Here is a 20,477-nt window from a genome sequence, read left to right as displayed (position 1 = left end):
TTTCTAGAAAAGGAATACAGGGGAACAGGATCTTGATCTAATTTTAGCAATGACCAAAATCTTGGGAAATATGAAGATGAAAACAACTCTGATGGAAAAAAATTAGACAGAAAACTTACATTTCAGATTAGGAATAAAGAGATTACAGTAGACATTTTTCCATACTCTAGACAATAAATGAATCAGAACAGAAGAATGTGATGAAAAACACAAATAGAAAGGATAAAGCAATGCAGTAGGACAGGACTGAAAAAAGCACAACTCTTCATTTAGCTTGTGATTCTTTTCATTGTTTTCTTCACAGCAATTTTGACATCCTTGTTCCTGAGGCTGTAAATGAGAGGATTCATCATGGGTACCACAAGTGTGTAAAATACTGAGAAAATTTTCACCTGGCCCACAGTTTCAGCAGAGGATGGCTTGACATATGCAAGGAGACCAGACCCATAAAAGAGGCTAACAGTTATGATGTGAGACCCACAAGTGCCCAGGGCCTTGGACCAACCCTTGCTTGATGATATACGAAGGATATTGGAAAGGATCATAGCATATGAGACTAAGATAATGAGGCTGGATAAAATGATAATTGTTCCAACAATAGCAGAGCTCACAAGCTCATTGACATAGGTGTTACTGCAGGAGATCCAAAGCAGAGGGAAGATATCACACATGTAATGGTTGATGATGTTTGAATTACAAAAACTGAGCCTGATCATAAACCCTGTGTGAGTCATGGCCCCAGCAAAACCCATCAAGTAAGAAGCAAACATCAGCAGACAGCAGATCTTAGTGGACATGACAGTTGTGTACTGGAGGGGATGACAGATGGCCACATAGCGATCATACGCCATGGCTGTCAGCACATAACATTCAGAGTTGGCAAAAAAGCAGAATAAAAACAGCTGACTCATGCATCCTTCATAGGAGATGGTGTTCTGCTCTGAAACAAAACTCATCAGCATTGTGGGGTTACAAACAAGTGAATAGCAAAAATCAATGCAGGACAGATTGAAGATGAAATAGTACATGGGAGTGTGAAGATGTGAATTTAGGCAAATGAGATTCATTAGGCTCAGGTTTCCCACCACAGTGGCTATGTAGTTCAACAAGAAGAGGACAAATAGGAGCAACTGGAACTCTGGTTGAACTGTTAAACCCATAAGAATGAACTCAGTCACTGAAGAGTTATTTCCCATAACCATTTGTTTCATGACTTGTATCTGTAATAATAAGAGAATAAAATGCCATTAATAAATATCCCATCATTGATCCAAGACTGAGAACTGGAGTTCCTGTTTCCTAAGTTTGGTGCTTAGTGAATACCGAGCAAGGGATACAAATACCACCACTGCTCATGGCTTTTCCTCAAAAAGCTTCATTTCCTGTTTCATAACACACATTTTATCTCCATGCATCCAGGAACAAATGCAGTCAGAACTGTGATATCACTGCTTGTTACTTCAGTTGGTTTTCCTAGACTTCACTAGGAATTATTGCAGAGGAGTAAAATGGATCTAACCCACATAGGTTTGAAGGGTAAGGGAGAAAGCAAGGATTATTTATTGCTCACCTTGATTTTCTGGAGTCCTTTCTGCTATCAAAACACATGATGTCTTCCTCCTCACTGTTCAGAAATTGTTTAAGGTAACAATAATGAAGCAAGTTAGAATCATCAGCATAGATATGACTTAGGCATGCTGTGAGTAGTATAACACTGAGGAACATGATCTGTATTTAAGAACTCCACCAGAAATTTATTTTCACATAAAGGAAAGAAAATCATTGCCTTCTATGAATCTCTAAAACATCACTTGAGTTAAATGAGAATTTGTACCATAAGATCAGGATTTCTGAGAAAATTCATTAGCAGTTCAGGAAATTACTCTCTTTGTTATGAGACTTCATCCCACAATGTGTGGGCCCCTGAGGGTAGACGTCACTGAGCTTGTGTTTGCATTTAGTGTTATAACTAGTTTTGGATGTTTAGTAATAATATAATTTCCCAGTAGGAGTACCTGAGCCTCAGGGCAGAATTGTGACTGGTCTCTTTCTTACTCTCCTTATTATACTTCCCACAACCCTGAAAGTCAAATGTCTAGGGACATTCCCACTTGCCACTTGTAATTTTTCCACAAGCATAGTAATAAACATTTCACCAATGAGTAACATTCTGCAAAAAATTAATACAAGGAGGATTGCAAGTCAATATAAATTTAAGTACAATTTTCCCACTTTGTAACTACAACACTGCAAACCTCTCTGACCCTTGTATAGTTGTAAAACATAATCATAAATTGATTAGATTCATATCAGTATCAAATTCTTCTCTATAATATAAAACCTGTGGTTCAAATTTACCACTTCACAAAAGAAAATATGGTGATATTGTTAAATAAATGAGTTATGTCACTATGCAATTCAGTGGAATGATTCATAAATGTATTTGAAATCTTTTCAAATTTATGAAAAAAGGGGTCTGATTAGTGTTATCTATCCTTTAGTATAAGTTCTTATTCAGATAAATTGTTTCTCAGCTTTAGCACTGCTGGTGTTTGAAGTAGGTATTTTATCCTATCATCACATATACATCTTGTCATCAGAAAGGATTTGTGTAACTTTTTAAAGACATTCTTTGGGTACTACAGTGGCTTAGAAAACTAGGTATCAAAGTATGGTTTGCCATTAGGGTGACTGCTTTAAAACTAAGAACTGCGAAGGGATGATAAATTAAAATAATTCTAAGAAAAATTGCCATGATATTCTCTTCTGGAGTGACTTTAAATTTCTTGTTAAAACAATAATCTTTTTTAAAAAATCAAAGTGTTAACTTTTTGTATATGTATTTTGTATTATCATTCCTCCCTCTGGCCTGGCAAGCCCAGTGTGAATGGGCCAGGCCAGGGGAAGAGAAGCAGCAACTTGCTTGCTAGGAACCGGTTCTCCATGCTAAAAGGCAAATAGATGCAAGCACCACTTTAGTCCACAGTCCAGAAAGCACAAACGTGCATCTGCAGATACATGCCAAAACGCTCAGCACAGAGCACTATCACCCCACCTCAAGAGCAGTTCTGGGCTCAAGAGGCAGAGGTAGGTGGATCTGAGTTTAAGGCTAGCCAGGTTACATAGAGTAAGACCTCTGTGAAAATAAGTTACCCAGGCTTCACCCGCCTGGTATTGTGGCTGTAAGAAAGCAACTGTGCCATCCAGTTTTTGTGACTGTTTGCCCAGGCTGGAGCATATGTACACTATCTGAGCACACAAGTGCACACCTGGGTACTGACCCTGAGCCTTCACACAAGATCCGGTCCCAGTGTGAAACGGCTTTATGTGAAATGAAAGTGGAACTTTAGACAGTCAGACGTTCTATTTTACTTTATTGGGGGGGTCTTACTAAGTAAGTAGCTCAGGCTGTTGTGAACTCACATGATCTCCTGCCTCAGCTTTTCTGGCACTGGGATTAGGCATGACCCATAACCACCTGCCATCAAGCTCACATTTAACTCATGTCTGGTCTTCAGAGAATGCTGGTATCAGTGACCTCACTGCTCTGAAGTGACACGAACAGTGTGTAGAGCCATGGCTCGCTTCCAAATGGACACAATAATACCTCATCCTTAAAAAATAAAAATAAAAATGGGCTTTTCAGATGCTAAACCACATGCTCTGAAGCTCCAGGCCAAAGGAGCTGTCTCCAACTCCCACACTCCAGCTTCTTTCTCAGGAGCACATGGCTCCTGAGAGGACTCCATTTAGACTGTGCCCACCAGGGCTCACCAGGACACAAATGGCCATGAGCACCCAACCCTTTTCAGCACAATTTTACTTTTTTCTTTTAAAATAAAGGCTTGGTTGTGGTATAGAAATGATATAAAAGCGCTACCAAATTTGTGCTTTTAATAAAATCCATCATTCCTGACAGCCCCCGTCTGTCTGTCCATGTTAACTCGGGGAGGTAAGCAAGTAAGAGCACCTCATGAATAAACTACAAACCCAGCCTACCCACCACCAGCTCCCCACGAGCTACTACTCGTGTCCTTTCCCATGGAAAGGCAGTTCCTGGTTCAGTCAAGCAGCTCCAGGTCAAAGGCCAGCACCTGCCAAGACAGGCTGATGACAACTGAGATCCCAGTACCTACAATTCAGCTCAGAAGGAAACAGGGCAAGCGGTCACAGTGTGCACTATTTGACAGGAGTGCAAGTCACGGATCAGATACGCCCACAGGAGGGGAGCAGGCAGGCGTCTTCTGCAACACTGTGGACACTGCTGGGGTCTCCTGGGGCAGGCAGAGTGGCACCCATGGCTGCCTGAGGGAGCCTTTGGAGAGCTAACTGGTACCCTGATTATAGTCCATTAAGACTCACTTAGGGCAGTTTACTCAATGAATCAACATTTAAAAAAAATCTTCACAAACATTTCACTCCAATGTATTTTGCTTAGTTCTTAGGAAGGGAGAAGAGCTTCGACACACTGAAAGGATTTATTGGCCTCAATCTTCCTCACAAAAGTTCAAGTTACCTAGAAGTTCTCAGAATGTCACAGTAGAAGAGGAAAGAATGTGACTACGTTAGGGGAAGAGGGGAAGCAGCAACATGGCAGCGTGCCTTGGTCGGCTGCAGTGCTCAGGCATCCTTTTTCTGCAGTAAAATCTTGTGCAATTCGTCTGCATCCTCACTGTCTTCACCTGAATCAGCATGGTGACCCGGACAGTGGGCTGCTTCTCATCAAGTGGGGGGTTGGGGACACAGACGATAAGGACATTGTTTTTCCCTGTTCGGGTGCACGGCATATTGGGTGGAATCAGAACATTCAGCAGTATGTTGCCTAGTAGGTGTCTGCTCGCACCAAGAGCTGGGTCTTCTGAGTTGCTGTGGGTTTTAAATGCAGGGTCCCCACACCCTTCTCTTTAAATTCATTGTCTTTCTAGTAAAATAGTTTACGTTTTTTGGAGTAAAAAGCATCCTCTTCCTTCACTTCAGTCACCACCACCTCGGGTGGTTCGTCATTGTCCTCTTCTTCACCATCTCTGCACTCACTGCTGCCTCCTGCCTGGCCCTCTGACACTTTAGCAGGAAGTGGTGAGGAGGCTGCTTTGTTCTGGACAGCGTCTTTACCAAATAAACCAGAATTTCCAGGAGAGAACGAAAAACCCAGTTAGCGAGCCGGAGCTTAAGAAGCCCAGAACTGAGCTCTCAACTTTCTTGGCGAAATTAAACGAGGCACTTGTTGCTCATTGTGCTGTGTCCGATTTCTTGTCTGCTATAAATTCCACTTTTCAGGTGTGTCTTCCGCTTTGTTGCCATGGAATGAAAACGGTGAATCTTGCTGTAGTTTTGTTGAACCAAAAAGGGAAGAAGATTCCATCCCAACCGTCGCCCTGTCTGTCTGGCTCTCAGAACTGCTGCCACCTCCATTTTCAAGCTGCTTCTCGATCGATCGTTGAAAAGTATCTCTTGTAGTCTTTAAAGATGGGTGTCAGGTCACAGAGCGGGTTTGTGTTCACGTGCCTGACGATCCAGTCCAGGACAGAGCAGTTCAGGCCAGCCAGCTGCTTGTGGTCGGTGTTCCCAGGGCAGGCTGGCCTGGAAGCAGGGCAGGAGGGCGGTGGTTGACTGCTGCTGCTGCTGCTGCATTTGGGATTGGAAATCTTTTTATCCTCCAAGGCAGTAGGGCCGGCCATTCACAGCAAAAGATCCAAAGGCTGCCTTGGGCTCTGCTGCTGTCTTTACAACGGAGAAGGGCATGGCACTGTCTGTGCTGTTTCCATTTGTCAGTCCTTCCAGAGGCTTCCCTCCAGAGCCACCACCAAATGCAGAAAACCCTCCTCCTCCTCCAGAAGGCACAACCAAACTTTTGAAACCGTTAAGGCTCCTCCGCTATCAGATTCAAACCCAGCATTTCTCTGCTTCGCCTTCTTGACAGCTAGCTCTGTTCTTCATGACTTCCTCACTGGCCACAGAGAATGTTCCCATCTCTTCAACTTCATCTTCTTCATCCCAATTCCTATCGGTTAATTCCTTTTCCACAACTCTCTTCGCCATTTTTGTGAACCCGGGTGACCAACGACCTGGGAACACGGTGAGTGCACGGGGCTCTGCCTGGGGGAGACCACATGTAAGGGAAGCAGGCAGCCAGAGATGGGCCAGGGCAGCCCTGCCGCCTCTGCCTACCTCCTCGGGGGCCTAGGCCAGAGCCCCAGCCAAGTCCTCCACAGCTCTGCAGCTCCCAAGCAGGCCCAGCCCAGCCCAGCTTCACAAACAGCCCGCCGCTTCGCCAAGGCCACCACCGCCCTGAATTTCTTTAAAATGATTTTTGTTTTTTTTCGTTTGTAAGGGCTTCTACGTTTTGATTCATGTTCTCTTGTATTTATTTTTTTATTTGAAATTCTTTTTTAAAAATATTTTTATTTTCTATATTCTTTGTTTGCATTCCAAATGATTTCCCCTTTCCCAGATCCCCCTTCCCCATATGTCCCATAAACCTTCTTCTCTCCATCCATTCTCCAATCACCTCCCTCCTTTTTCTCTGTCCTTATATTCCCCTCCAATGATAGATCAATCCTTTCTAGGATCAGGACCCTCTCCATACTTCTCATGGGAGTCATTTGTTATGCAATTTGTGCCTTGGGTATTCAGGGCTTCTGGGCTAATTAATATCCACTTATCAGAGATTGCATTCCATGTGTTTCTTTTGTGATTGGGTTACCTCACTTAGGATGATATTTTCCAGATCAAACCATTTGCCTAAAAATTTTGTGAAATAATTGTTTCTAATTGCTGAGTAGTATTCCATTGTGTAAATATACCACATTTTCTGTATCCATTCCTCTTTTGAGGGGCATCTGGGTTCTTTCCAGCTTCTGGCTATTATAAATAAGGCTGCTATGAACATAATGGAGCATGTGTCTTTATTGCATGCTGGGAAATGCTTTGGGTATATGCCCAGGAGAGGTATAGCAGGGTCCTCTGGAAGTGTCATGTCCAGTTTTCTGAGGAACCGCCAGACTGATTTCCAAAGTGCTTGTACCATCTTGCAGCTCCACCAGCAGTGGAGGAGTATTTCTTTCTCCACATCCTCACCAACAAGTGCTGTCTCCTGAGCTTTTGACCTTAGCCATTCTGACTGGTGTAAGGTGAAATCTCAGGGTTGTTTTGATCTACATTTCCCTAATGACAGGATCGTTGGGGAGGGTGCTTTTGGGAGGGGAGAAATTGTGAAAGGATTTACCACTGGCAATGTAAATAAAGAAGATACTCAAAAAAAAGATAAAAAAAAAAAGAAAATACTGTAAATAAAGATTGAAGGGAAGATTGAGTATTATAACAACATTTATAATGTATGAAATTCACAAATAAATAAGTAGGTGATATTAAAAGATAATTGTATTTCTTTTTTTTTAATTTTTTTATTCGATATAATTTATTTACATTTCAAATGATTTCCCCTTTTCTAGCCCCCCACTCCCCGAAAGTCCCGTAAGCCCCCTTCTCTTCCCCTGTCCTCCCACCCACCCCTTCCCACTTCCCCGTTCTGGTTTTGTCGAATACTGCTTCACTGAGTCTTTCCAGAACCAGGGGCCACTCCTCCTTTCTTCTTGTATCTCATTTGATGTGTGGATTATGTTTTGGGTATTCCAGTTTTCTAGGTTAATATCCACTTATTAGTGAGTGCATACCATGATTCACCTTTTGAGTCTGGGTTACCTCACTTAGTATGATGTTCTCTAGCTCCATCCATTTGCCTAAGAATTTCATGGATTCATTGTTTCTAATGGCTGAATAGTAATCCATTGTGTAGATATACCACATTTTTTGCATCGACTCTTCTGTTGAGGGATACCTGGGTTCTTTCCAGCATCTGGCAATTATAAATAGGGCTGCTATGAACATAGTAGAGCATGTATCCTTATTACATGGTGGGAAATCCTCTGGGTATATGCCCAGGAGTAGTATAGCAGGATCTTCTGGAAGTGAGGTGCCCAGTTTTTGGAGGAACCGCCAGACTGATTTCCAGAGTGGTTGTACCAATTTGCAACCCCACCAGCAGTGGAGGAGTGTTCCTCTTCCTCCACACCCTCTCCAACACCTGCTGTCTCCTGAATTTTTAATCTTAGCCATTCTGACTGGTGTAAGATGAAATCTCAGGGTTGTTTTGATCTGCATTTCCCTAATGACTAATGAAGTTGAGCATTTTTTAAGATGCTTCTCCGCCATCCGAAGTTCTTCAGGTGTGAATTCTTTGTTTAACTCTGTACCCCATTTTTTAATAGGGTTGTTTGGTTTTCTGGAGTCTAACTTCTTGAGTTCTTTATATATATTGGATATTAGCCCTCTATCTGATGTAGGATTGGTGAAGATCTTTTCCCAATGTGATGGTTGCCGATTTGTCCTCTTGATGGTGTCCTTTGCCTTACAGAAACTTTGTAATTTTATGAGGTCCCATTTGTCAATTCTTGCTCTTAGAGCATACGCTATTGGTGTTCTGTTCAGAAACTTTCTCCCTGTACCGATGTCCTCAAGGGTTTTCCCCAGTTTCTTTTGTATTAGCTTCAGAGTGTCTGGCTTTATGTGGAGGTCCTTGATCCATTTGGATTTGAGCTTAGTACAAGGAGACAAGAATGGATCAATTTGCATTCTTCTACATGCTGCCCTCCAGTTGAACCAGCACCATTAACATTAGTGATATGCTAATGGGGAAGATAGAAAGAAATTAAAAAATGAATCAGAATTAAAAAAGATAAAGTGGAAAGGCTAAGACTGGAAGGGTAGATAAAGATATAGAGTCATAGTGCCTCATATCAGTTGTAGACAAATCCTTCTTCCTGTTTATTGTGACTTTGTCCTGAACTTGAAAAAGGAAGCCATCCAGACTGACTTTAAAGGCTCGGGTGAAGCTAAAGTAGATGACCTAAATACTACTCCTGTTATTGTGTCTGGTGAGATGTAGGTGCTTCATGATGCTCCTCTTCATTCTGTCATGAGTGAATGATGATATTGGCTTCTCAGTTAACCCCTGACCCAGTGAGGATAGAACTTCCAGACTCCACAATTTGAAGTTAAGAGAAAATATACAATTTTGTAGAGCTTTGATAAACAACTCTGAGAGCTAAGTGGAGATTTTAAAATCAGTGGTTAAGGCATCATTGAAGCTTTGAATTAGTGAATTGGACCTTAAGTCTTCTCACCTAAGTATGTAGCAGTGAAAGCAGCTGCTGCATTCATGGAGATGCGGAGCTATGTTTGCCTAACAACTTCAAGCTGAAGTGCCAGTTGTGGAAAAACAGAAATGATTCACATCCTTAGAAATATCAACTGTTTCTCCTTCTGTTTTCCTCCTTCCATACATGCAGCAACTTTGATTCTTTGCATCAGCATCTTATGAGCAATGGCAAACACAGAAGAGAAATTGATTTACAACTTGTATTTATGAACGTTACTATAAAGTTGAGAAGAGAGGGAGAGAGGCTGCTTACAGTTCTAGGAAATAGAAACTTGTGGTAGATATGAAAACAAACAAGAGTTATTGATTCAAAGCCAGATGACCTGTCTTAAACCTACCACCAAGTGCACCAGAGGCCACAGGCCCTACCATCTGTTTCCATTCAGTGATAGCAAGGCAGGACTGTGAAGGTGCACTCCCATACAAGCCAATGTCCTCAGAAAGAAACTGGTTATACAACTTTCAGCAACATGTGGATTATATAAATCCTTCCTGAGAGCACTCCAACTCCACTCCCCATGCTCTTCTTTCTTACAAGGGTCTGTCCTGAGTTACTCTCTTGCAGCTTGCCAGTTTCTTCTGGCTCCCTCCCTACTTCCTCTCACAGAACTTTCCTTAGCTTATGTCCTCACATCAACTTAACACAGAATTTTCTTTATGGAATATCCATACAGAACAGAGAGCTCATGGTTCTAGAGCTACCACAGTTTTCTAATATTTTACTATGCAAAAGTTCTCTGTGACTATGTCTGTTAGCTCACAGATCTCAACGCCAGAACTCCTTTCTGGCCTCTAATGGTATTTAAGCATCCTAAGAACCACCACAATGATAGCAGGATTGTTGTCCCCTCTCACAGTCCTATGATGCTCAGAATTTCTGAAAAAAGTAATCAAACAATGTGACTTAAGAATTTCAACCATCTTCTGTGGTCATGGTAACTTTTCCATATCTTCTTCTCGCTCCACCTGTTATTGCCTTAAGTCTGGACCCAACAAATAGCTTCTCTTTGTTAAATATTTGGAATACACTAAAGTCAAAACTATGTCCAACTGTATTTTAATTTTATATTTCTGAAATATTTGTCCAAAAAGGAGCTACCTTTAATTTTTTTAAAAAAAATGTGGCTTTACTTAATTTATTTTGGAGAGTTCCAAATAATTATATTTTAAGGCTAGATGAAAGAGAAAAAGAAAAATTCCACATACATAGTACCATTAAAAAAGGTAGTTTATATACCATTAAAGTTCAAAAGGTCTAGGACAGCATAGTACCCAGAGGGAAATGTGGATAAGAACCTAGTAGCTGACCAGGACATGGAAAATATCACCCAGTATGAATACTGTCTCTAGCCACGAATCTTCATTCCTGGCTAAGTTGATGTGTAGAATTTTGTATAAAATAGAACCTACATCTATACATTCTGAGCAGGTCTATCATAATATGTAGAAACTGAAAACCATATGTTTATTATATCTCTCTATAATTTCACACCAAAGAACAGTGTACCAGGACTGTGTTTTGTTCTAGATAGATAGATAGATAGATAGATAGATAGATAGATAGATAGATAGGTAGGTAGATAGATAGACCACCAACACCAACACCAACAAAAAATATCTTACAAATAGATTTCAGTCTAGAAAAACCTATAGCATATTATACGTATTCCAATGATTTGCTGAATGAAATAATTAGAATAGGTCACTCTAGAATGTTCAAATATAGAGATACATCCTGAACAAACTATGATGGTCTTAGACTGAGGCCATGCAACATTTCTGCAGTTCTGAGTTGTGTCTGCTGTGAAGTAAGTGGGGAAGGCTGATTGAGGAGACAGAGGAGGTAGAGGAAGAATTGCCAAAGTTTCTATATTTAAAAGGCCTTTGGCCTAAGGTCTGGGATTTATATGCTTGCCTGGGGTGAATCTCAGCAACACAAATACAGAATGAAAATAATTGTGTCATGACCAAGCCTTTATTTGTGGTTATTTTATCCAGAGGCTTCTATTGAAGAATCATGACAGCCTAGCCAAGACTGAAGAAACTGTTTGTGACCTCCATGAGAACAAGAATAATTTGTGTCATTTTAATAATGAATTAATGTTTTTTCTGCCAATGTTTTATTAATGTGTAAATCCTTGTGTATTTTTATTGCACTTGCAAAGGTACTCCTATGTTCAGTTATCTATGGTTATAATAAGCCACACTCTCAATACTCAAGGCTTAATATAATAATTGTGTGTGTGTGTGTGTGTGTGTGTGTGTGTGTCTGTCTGTCTGTCTGTCTGTCTGTGTTTCTCATAGCCCTGACATTTGACAGGATTCAATAGTACTGCTTTTTGTTTCTTAATGTCTAGGATTTGACTGAAATGACTCTGAACAGTTTGGACTGTTTTGTATTCTGAACAAAAAGAAGCAATAGATGTAGAAAAGAAGAGAGCAGAAAGAACTCCAAGACTGAAATCGATCCTGAATCCTTAGCAATGTAAGCTGCAGCACAATGTAAGTAGCTTTCAAGAGAAACTACTAAGGTCAACTTCTCTTTTCCCCAAAGGAGGAACCCGAAGAAATTTTGCTGGACTTTCTGCTGCTTCCTCAGACGTAGCATAGCATGCTGGGGGTTGGAGGGCAGTGTATAGAGGAGGGTTCTCACCCTGCTTGGCTCTTTTACTCTTCTGATTTTAGCATAACTATTTCCCCTTTCTGAGGCCCTAACCAATGCAAATTGTCTGTTGAGAAGCATAATCTTTACTTATAAAAATGAGACCATGATCACTGAAGATATGGTTGAGAAGTTATCAATTGTAGATTCGGGGAGAATACAACCAGAAGTATCTGGAAGAGTCCAAATCAGAAAGGGAAAGTAGTAGACTAACCAAGATCAGTAGGCAGAACTGGACCATACGGGGAGGGTGATCAAGAGAAAAAGAAGACAGAGCAAAGACAAGAGAGGACCAAGTGTAGGGAACAAGAACCAAGAGAGCAAAAAGTGGATGCATAGATACAATGGCAGGGTTATATAGGCATGAGAAGCTGGGGAGAAGCCCATGAACTGGAAAAGTGGCGTTAGATGAGCTGAGAATCATGGGGTGAGCCATGAACTCTGTAACAAATACTTGCAATGCTGAGAGAGACTAGAGGCCAGAATGGTCTTTGGTAAGCTAAGAAGTACCAGAGTTAGCCATGAGTCTTCAGTTTCTTTTGGACCTGAAATATTAACATGGTTGGATCAGAGAAGAGTGAGATTAATACCACATCTATGTGTCCTCTGTACCGTCTTTCAGTCTTGAGGGGTCAGGCCTCCATGGCCAAAGAAACCCATTGGAGACAAACCAATGCTCCCAGTTTCTTCTTTCTTTCTTTCTTTCTTTCTTTCTTTCTTTCTTTCTTTCTTTCTTTCTTTCTTTCTTTCTTTCTTTTCTTTTCTTTTCTTTTCTCTTTTCTTTTCTTTTCTTTTCTTTTCTTTTCTTTTCTTTTCTTTTCTTTTCTTTTTGCTTAAAAAACAAAGAAAACCTAGAGGCTCACTGTGAAAAGGTTCCTGATAGGAGCTACATTTCTCAAGATGGAGACTAAGCTCCAGGCTATCCTAAGGCCTAAATACATGCAGCTCCCCTAATTCCCTTCCTGTGTTCAGGAGCAAGCCCTAGAGTTTTCCAGAGAGACCCAACTAGTTGTGAACTCAGTGGATACATAGATGGATGCCCAGCAAAGCAGAGAAGTGCCAAACAACCTGGCTAGTGGGTGGTCTAAGGATAAGAGGCACAAGGAGATGAGAGGAGAAAGGATGGGGAAAGTGAACCAAGAAATAGAAAGCCACGGGAGAGATTACCATTAAGCATAGCCCATGAATCTACAGTGTCAGGATCCATTCAGGAAGAAGCTAAAAACCAGCACGTAATCTTCATGAGATGAGTCTGACTTGGATTATAATCCAGGACAGATTTTCTCTGATATGCAAGGCCAAGAAGAAATCCATTTTAGGAAAGATTCCTTCTATTAATATGTTTTTCCTGCTATTATTAAATATATACATGTACATATATATATACATATATATAAAACAATCACCATGTATTAACCCACCCTTTTGAGCAGATATCTGCAGAAAAATAAAGATGTACTGTTTTATAGTGATGCTATATAGATAAATAGATGATTTCTTAATCCTTAATGATGATCCTATAAGAATTCCTAAAATTATATTATTAACTATTATGCTCTTTTATACTGGAACTGCTATTAGGTTCTGACAATCAAACAGCTTTGAGAACTCTGCCAGTCTTTAGAGTCACCAGTTAGTTGCTTCTGAGTTAGCAAGCAGGCATCTACTACTCAGAGCATATTCTAAGAGCTTGTAAAACCATTAACCAAAAGTTAAAAAAAAAAGGAACAACTGATTTACTATAGGTAAATAGTAAATAAGGCAGAAAATAAAATATTAACCGACTTTATACAAAACTTTAATACCTTGGTCTCAAAAGATGTGAATTTTAACTCTCCATGAACCTGCAAAGCTGGTGACAAGTGATGGATGTTTAGCCAGATAATTATTCCTAATGGATATGCATGCAAACATTCTGTGTTGTAAACTGTGTATGTGATTTATAATTTGAATTTATGTGTAAACTTGTGATGAACTTTTTACCTTGTGATCATGTATTCTGAAGGATGTATAAGTGCTGAAGACAAAGTGAGTGGAATATTCTCTTTATCCCCCTTTTTCTTGGCATTCTCTTGCCCCAGTTTTCTTGGCATTATTCTTAGCCCTTTTCCTTAGCACTCCTTATCCTGCTTTCCTTAGATTCCTTTAGCCCCTTTTTCTTAGAGATTCTTATTCCCCTTTTCTTGGAAAGCTTTTATAGGAAACTATTTAGAACTTGGAAATAAAAGCTAACACCACTTTTCCAATGTCTTTTTTCCCCTGAAACTTCAACTAGCAGACTGGAAGTTAGAGCTGAGCAATTCCAGCAGAGATAGAACAAAGGGTTGCTTTTTTAATCTTCTGCCTTTAGGCTGTATGTGTTAATCTCCTAAACCAGCAGTTTTTTTTTTTTTTTGTCTTTTTTTTTATTTGATATAATTTATTTACATTTCAAATGATTTCCCCTTTTCTAGCCCCCCCCCCCACTCCCCGAAAGTCCCTTAAGCCCCCTTCTCTTCCCCTGTCCTCCCTCCCACCCCTTCCCAGTTCCCCGTTCTGGTTTTGCCAAATACTGTTTCACTGAGTCTTTCCAGAACCAGGGACCACTCCTGCTTTCTTCTTGTATCTCATTTGATGTGTGGATTATGTTTTGGGTATTCCAGTTTTCTAGGTTAATAACCACTTATTAGTGAGTGCATACCATGATTCACCTTTTGAGTCTGGGTTACCTCACTTAGAGATCTTCACCAATCCTACATCAGATAGAGGGCTAATATCCAATATATATAAAGAACTCAAGAAGTTAGACTCCAGAAAACCGAACAACCCTATTAAAAAATGGGGTACAGAGTTAAACAAAGAATTCTCACCTGAAGAACTTCGGATGGCGGAGAAGCATCTTAAAAAATGCTCCACTTCATTAGTCATTAGGGAAATGCAAATCAAAACAACCCTAAGATTTCATCTTACACCAGTCAGAATGGCTAAGATTAAAAATTCAGGAGACAGCAGGTGTTGGAGAGGGTGCGGAGAAAGAGGAACACTCCTCCACTGCTGGTGGGGTTGCAAATTGGTACAACCACTCTGGAAATCAGTCTGGCGGTTCCTCCGAAAACTGGGCACCTCACTTCCAGAAGATCCTGCTATACCACTCCTGGGCATATACCCAGAGGATTCCCCACCATGTAATAAGGATACATGCTCTACTATGTTCATAGCAGCCCTATTTATAATTGCCAGATGCTGGAAAGAACCCAGGTATCCCTCAACAGAAGAGTGGATACAAAAAATGTGGTATATCTACACAATGGAGTACTATTCAGCCATTAGAAACAATGAATTCATGAAATTCTTAAACCAGCAGTTTTTAACCCTCAGAAAGAGCAAGAAAGTTTTTAAGACCTTTTAGAAGCTATCAAACGCTTTTAGTTAAGTTAGAGAGCTAGACTGTCTAGAGGCCATCAGTCTTTAAAGCCACACCAGAATCCAAACTGAGTCCACAGCTGAGTCTCCTTTCAACTTGTGCCAGGCCAGGAGGCTCCCGGCACTACAGTATTTGAGTTTAACATATAATGATGTTTTAATTAATTCTTTATTGAGTCCTCTTATACACTTGTGCATGTACATATGGTGAGAAAGGGTTTTCTTTATTTTTTGTCCATACATATTCTTTTTTAATTATTTGATTTTTCCATACAATATAGTTGATAATATTCTTTTCTCTTTCCTACCTAGTCCCAGATCTTCCCCACCTTCCTCCCTACCCAGCTTCATGTTCTTTTTCTCCCAAAATAATAATAAAACCAAACAAGCAAAATAAAATAAGCCAAAACCAAATCCATGCCCTCCTCCCCCCCCAAAAAAAAAACAAAAAAAAAAAAAACAAAAACAAAAAACTTCTTAGAGTCCCCCTCTCCTACTTTGTGTAGGTCTTTGATTTGAACCTGTGCAGGTCTGGTGCTTGCTGTTACAGTTTCTGTGAGATCCTATGAATTAGTCTTTCACATCCACTTTTCACTCACAATCAAGTATCTTCTAGGAGCTTTCCATTGTCAGTGAAGACAAACTCCAAATCTGAAAAGGCTTCTTGGGCTACAACTCACCCCTCTCCTAGGCCACCTAACTTTGGCTCACTGCCATCCCATAGAGCATCTGCTCTACCCTTGGCACTATTATTTTGTTCTAGAAATTTATTCTTCCTATTTTTCCTGACTGATAAGGAAGTGGCCCTCCTTGTTCATTTGTATGTCTCCAAATCATTGTTCATGTTTAATTTCCAGTCAGATAAAACCTTTTCCATTACTCCAGTCAGTAAAATGTGTGTGCTAGACTGGAGTAGGTATGCAGATAGCATTGTCATGCCAAATCTTGTGTTATAGTTACTGTGCATTTTGAGCTGAGCTGCAAGCTCATAGCTCTCTAAGTAAGTAACATTATCTCACGTCTTATTTTTCTAGAAGGCATAGCATAGCGACCGGTTCATATAAAGCACATGATAAATGTTAGCAGAATTCTGTAGTTTTGTTAAGTATTTCATATATGTCCTGATACATATTCAGGTTGTTATTGTATCCAAAACTGTATTAGCTTGTCTGTTAAGTTCAACTCAACAAAAGAAAAGGAAAATGTTCAAATGTAATCTCAGGGGAGTTTTGAAGGGGAGGCCTGTTTAAACAGGACCTTTAAGCCATTATGGTAGAAGACCTTGGGATTTCCACTGCCCAGAATGTAATGGCAAAAGCCATACCTAAACCAAGCAGAAGTACTTATGACAGCAAGTGAAACTGGGTCTCCAAAAAGCAATTTTCTACAAGTGTCAAGGCCTAACCATTCATCAAGGAGCAAAGAATAGAGAATTTTCATCAATGCACCAAGGCAATGGATCAACAATCTCTATTGAATATTTGCCACAGTCAGGTCCTGAGTAATGTAGTCTTTGGTCATTAACATATCTCTCAGAAATTAAACCAACAATAAAAAAAAAGGTCTTTTCTGAGAAGTCTGGTACAAATGTTGGCCTTTACAGATAAAGAAGATATCAACAGTGAGGTGTACCAGTGTGCTTCAAGTATGTTCTGTGATGAGCTAAAATATGGACTGTAGTGTATGGATGTGTTAGGAGAGGGGAATCCAAATCACAGTAGCCTTGAGTACCAGGTAATGAGCTCTGAGTACTGGGTTGTGAGCTGAAAATAAAAGGGACATTTGAAAGTACTAAAATGGGACTGCAACATGGTTACATCTGCATTTTAGCACTGCTCTTTCTAGTAGGTTGGATCTTAGGAAAACTGGGAACAGACTTCTATAAACCCTGCATATGAAAAAAAGTATGGCATCTGACTTTCAGCGTTCAATTTATTTAATTTCACATAATGATTTCAGTTGCATCTAATTCCCTAACAAATGTCTTAATACCACTTTTTATTTCCAGGTTCATAACATTCTGGCTATGTCTCATGTTTCTGTTATCTATTTTGTTGTTGATGGAGTTCTAGGTTAGGTCTATTTTAGTCAGTTATAAGTATTGTAACAAAAACCATGAGATGTAGGTATTTCTGTGCTATGTTAACTTAGCTTCCTTCAGATATATAAATAAGAGTTACCAAGGACAATAGTGGCTCCAGGGAGTGCAAGCTTGTACAACCACTTTGGAAATCAATTTGATGGTTTCTCAGAAAACTGGAAATAGTTCTATCTCAAGGCCCTGCTATATCATTCATGTGCATATACCTAAAAGATGACCAACCATTCCACAAAGACACATGTTCTGCTAGGTTTCTTTTGTTTTGTTTTAATTTTATTTGATCTTTTTTTTACAGTCAAGATTTTTCCCCTCCCCATCTTTCCTGACTGTTCCTCATCCCATACCTCCTCTCCCCAACCCCCTACTACCAGTCTCTATGAAGATGTACCCAACCTGCAACCCCACCCCACTAGACTTCCCCTCTCCCTGCGGCCTATAGTCTCTAGAGGGTTAGGTGCATCATCTCTGAGTCCAGACCTGGCAATCCTCTGCAGTATATGTGTTGGGGGCCTCATATTAGTTGTTCTGTGCTGTCTGGAGGATAGTCCAGTATCTGAGAGATCTTAGGGGTATCAGTTGAGACTGCCGATTCTCCTATAAGGTTGCTTTCCTCCTCAACTTCTTCCAGCCTTTGCCTAATTCAATAGCAGGAGTCAGCAGCTTCTGTCCATGGGTTGGGCACAAATATCTACATCTGACTTCTGTCCATGGGTTGGGCACAAATATCTACATCTGACTCTCTCAGCTGCTTGTTGGGTTTTTGGTTTTTTTTTTTTTTTTTTTTTTTTTGAGCACAAAGATATCCATGGTTTATTCTTGATTATTCTGATACTATTAATACCCCCACACTTGAAATCTCTTGTTCCCTTTTCCTTACTTCAAGGTTATCAAAATAATATTTATAATATTATTTTAAAAATAATATTTATAACAATCCTTTGCATATTTCCTGAAATGTTTCTTGATACCCATCTCCTTTCCCCAGCTTCTCCCAGATCCTCCACAACCTCATTACCAACCCAGATTTTGGTTATCTCCTCTGTTTCTGTCTCAATCTCTGCCTCTGTTTCACTGTCTCTGTCTTTCTGTCTTTTTTTTTAATTTTTTTTTATTCAATATAATTTATTTACCTTTCAAATGATTTCCCCTTTTCTAGCCCCCCACTCCCCGAAAGTCCCGTAAGCCCCCTTCTCTTCCCCTGTCGTCCCACCCACCGCTTCCCACTTCCCCGTTCTGGTTTTGTCGAATACTGCTTCACTGAGTCTTTCCAGAACCAGGGGCCACTCCTCCTTTCTTCTTGTATCTCATTTGATGTGTGGATTATGTTTTGGGTATTCCAGTTTTCTACAAGCCAATGGTCACAGGAAACGAGCAGGAGTAGCCAGTCTAATATCAGATAAAATTGACTTTCAACCTAAAATCATCAAAAGGGACACAGAAGGACATTTCTTGCTGGTCAAAGGAAAAATCCACCAAGAAGAACTTTCAATTCTGAACATCTATGCGCCAAAAGCAAGGTCACCCTCATTCGTAAAAGAAACTTTACTAAAGCTCAAAGCACACGTTGCACCTAACACAATAATTGTGGGGGACTTCAACACTCCACTTTCCTCAATGGACCGATCGGGAAAACAGAAACTAAACAGGGACACAGTAAAACTAATTGAAGCTTTGGACCAATTGGATTTGACTGATATTTATAGAACATTTCACCCTAAAGCAAAAGAATATACCTTTTTCTCAGCACCTCATGGTACCTTCTCCAAAATCGACCATATAATTGGACACAAGGCAGACCTCAACAAATATAAGAAGATCGAACTAATCCCATGCCTCCTATCAGATCACTATGGAGTAAAAATGATCTTCAATAGCAACAAAAACAACAGAAAACCCACATACACGTGAAAACTGAACAATATTCTACTCAATGATAGCTTGGTCAAGGAAGAAATAAAGAAAGAAATTAAAGACTTTTTAGAACACAATGAAAATGAAAACACAACATACCCAAACCTATGGGACACAATGAAAGCAGTGCTAAGAGGAAAACTCATAGCCCTGAGTGCCTCCAAAAAGAAATGGAGAGAGCATACATTACCAGCTTAATGACACACCTGAAAGCCCTGGAACAAAAAGAAGCTATTTCACCCAGGAGCAGTAGAAGGCAGGAAATCATCAAGCTCAGGGCCGAAATCAATCAAGTAGAAACAAAGAGAACCATACAAAAAATCAACAAAACCAGGAGCTGGTTCTTTGAGAAAATCAACAAGATAGATAAACCCTTAGCCAGACTGACCAAAGGGCACAGAGAAAGTATCCAAATTAACAAACTTAGAAATGAAAAGGGAGATATAACAACGGAAACTGAGGAAATCCAAAAAATCATCAGATCCTACTACAAGGGACTGTATTCAACACAACTGGAGAATCTGGAGGAAATGGACAACTTCCTTGACAGATACCAAATACCAAAATTAAATCAGGACCAACTAGACCATCTAAACAGTCCCATAATGCCTAAAGAAATAGAAGGAGTCATAGAAAGTCTTCCAACCAAAAAAAGCACAGGACCAGATGGTTTCAGTGCAGAATTCTATCAGACCTTCAAAGAAGAGTTAACACCAATACTCTTCAAACTATTCCACAAAATAGAAACAGAAGGAACACTACCCAATTCCTTCTACGAAGCCACAATTACGCTGATACCAAAGCCACACAAAGATCCAACAAAGAAAGAGAACTTCAGACCAATTTCCCTTATGAACATCGATGCAAAAATACTCAATAAAATTCTTGCCAACCGAATCCAAGAACACATCAAAACGATCATCCATCATGATCAAGTAGGCTTTATCCCGGGAATGCAGGGTTGGTTCAATATACGGAAATCCATCAATGCAATCCACTACATAAACAAACTCAAAGAACAAAACCACATGGTCATTTCATTGGATGCTGAAAAAGCATTTGACAAAATTCAGCATCCTTTCATGCTTAAAGTCTTGGAGAGAACAGGAATTCAAGGCCCATACCTAAACATAGTAAAAGGAATATACAGCAAACCGGTAGCCAGCATCAAACTAAATGGAGAG

The 20,477-nt window shown here is 40.1% G+C and overlaps 1 protein-coding gene and 1 pseudogene across 1 annotated transcript; both read right to left on the bottom strand.

The window, feature by feature from the left end:
• Positions 1-269: 269 nt before the first annotated feature.
• Positions 270-1,226, bottom strand: LOC127690054 (olfactory receptor 143-like). Its single transcript, XM_052189614.1, has one exon. The coding sequence runs from the start codon at positions 1,209-1,211 to the stop codon at positions 270-272; it is 942 nt and encodes a 313-aa protein (XP_052045574.1). The 5' UTR covers positions 1,212-1,226.
• Positions 1,227-4,620: 3,394 nt separating this feature from the next.
• Positions 4,621-6,039, bottom strand: LOC127690053 (nuclear pore complex protein Nup50-like; annotated as a pseudogene).
• Between the last annotated feature and the right edge of the window lie 14,438 nt (positions 6,040-20,477).

Source organism: Apodemus sylvaticus, chromosome 7 (genome assembly GCF_947179515.1).
Source record: "Apodemus sylvaticus chromosome 7, mApoSyl1.1, whole genome shotgun sequence".
Classification (NCBI taxonomy): domain Eukaryota; kingdom Metazoa; phylum Chordata; class Mammalia; order Rodentia; family Muridae; genus Apodemus; species Apodemus sylvaticus.
Note: the sequence above shows the minus strand (reverse complement) of the source record. Positions and strands in the feature narration are given on the sequence as shown.

Bases quoted from the DNA above. Each gene is read 5' to 3' on its own strand.
- LOC127690054 (XM_052189614.1), bottom strand. From the start codon at position 1,211: ATGAAACAAATGGTTATGGGAAATAACTCTTCAGTGACTGAGTTCATT.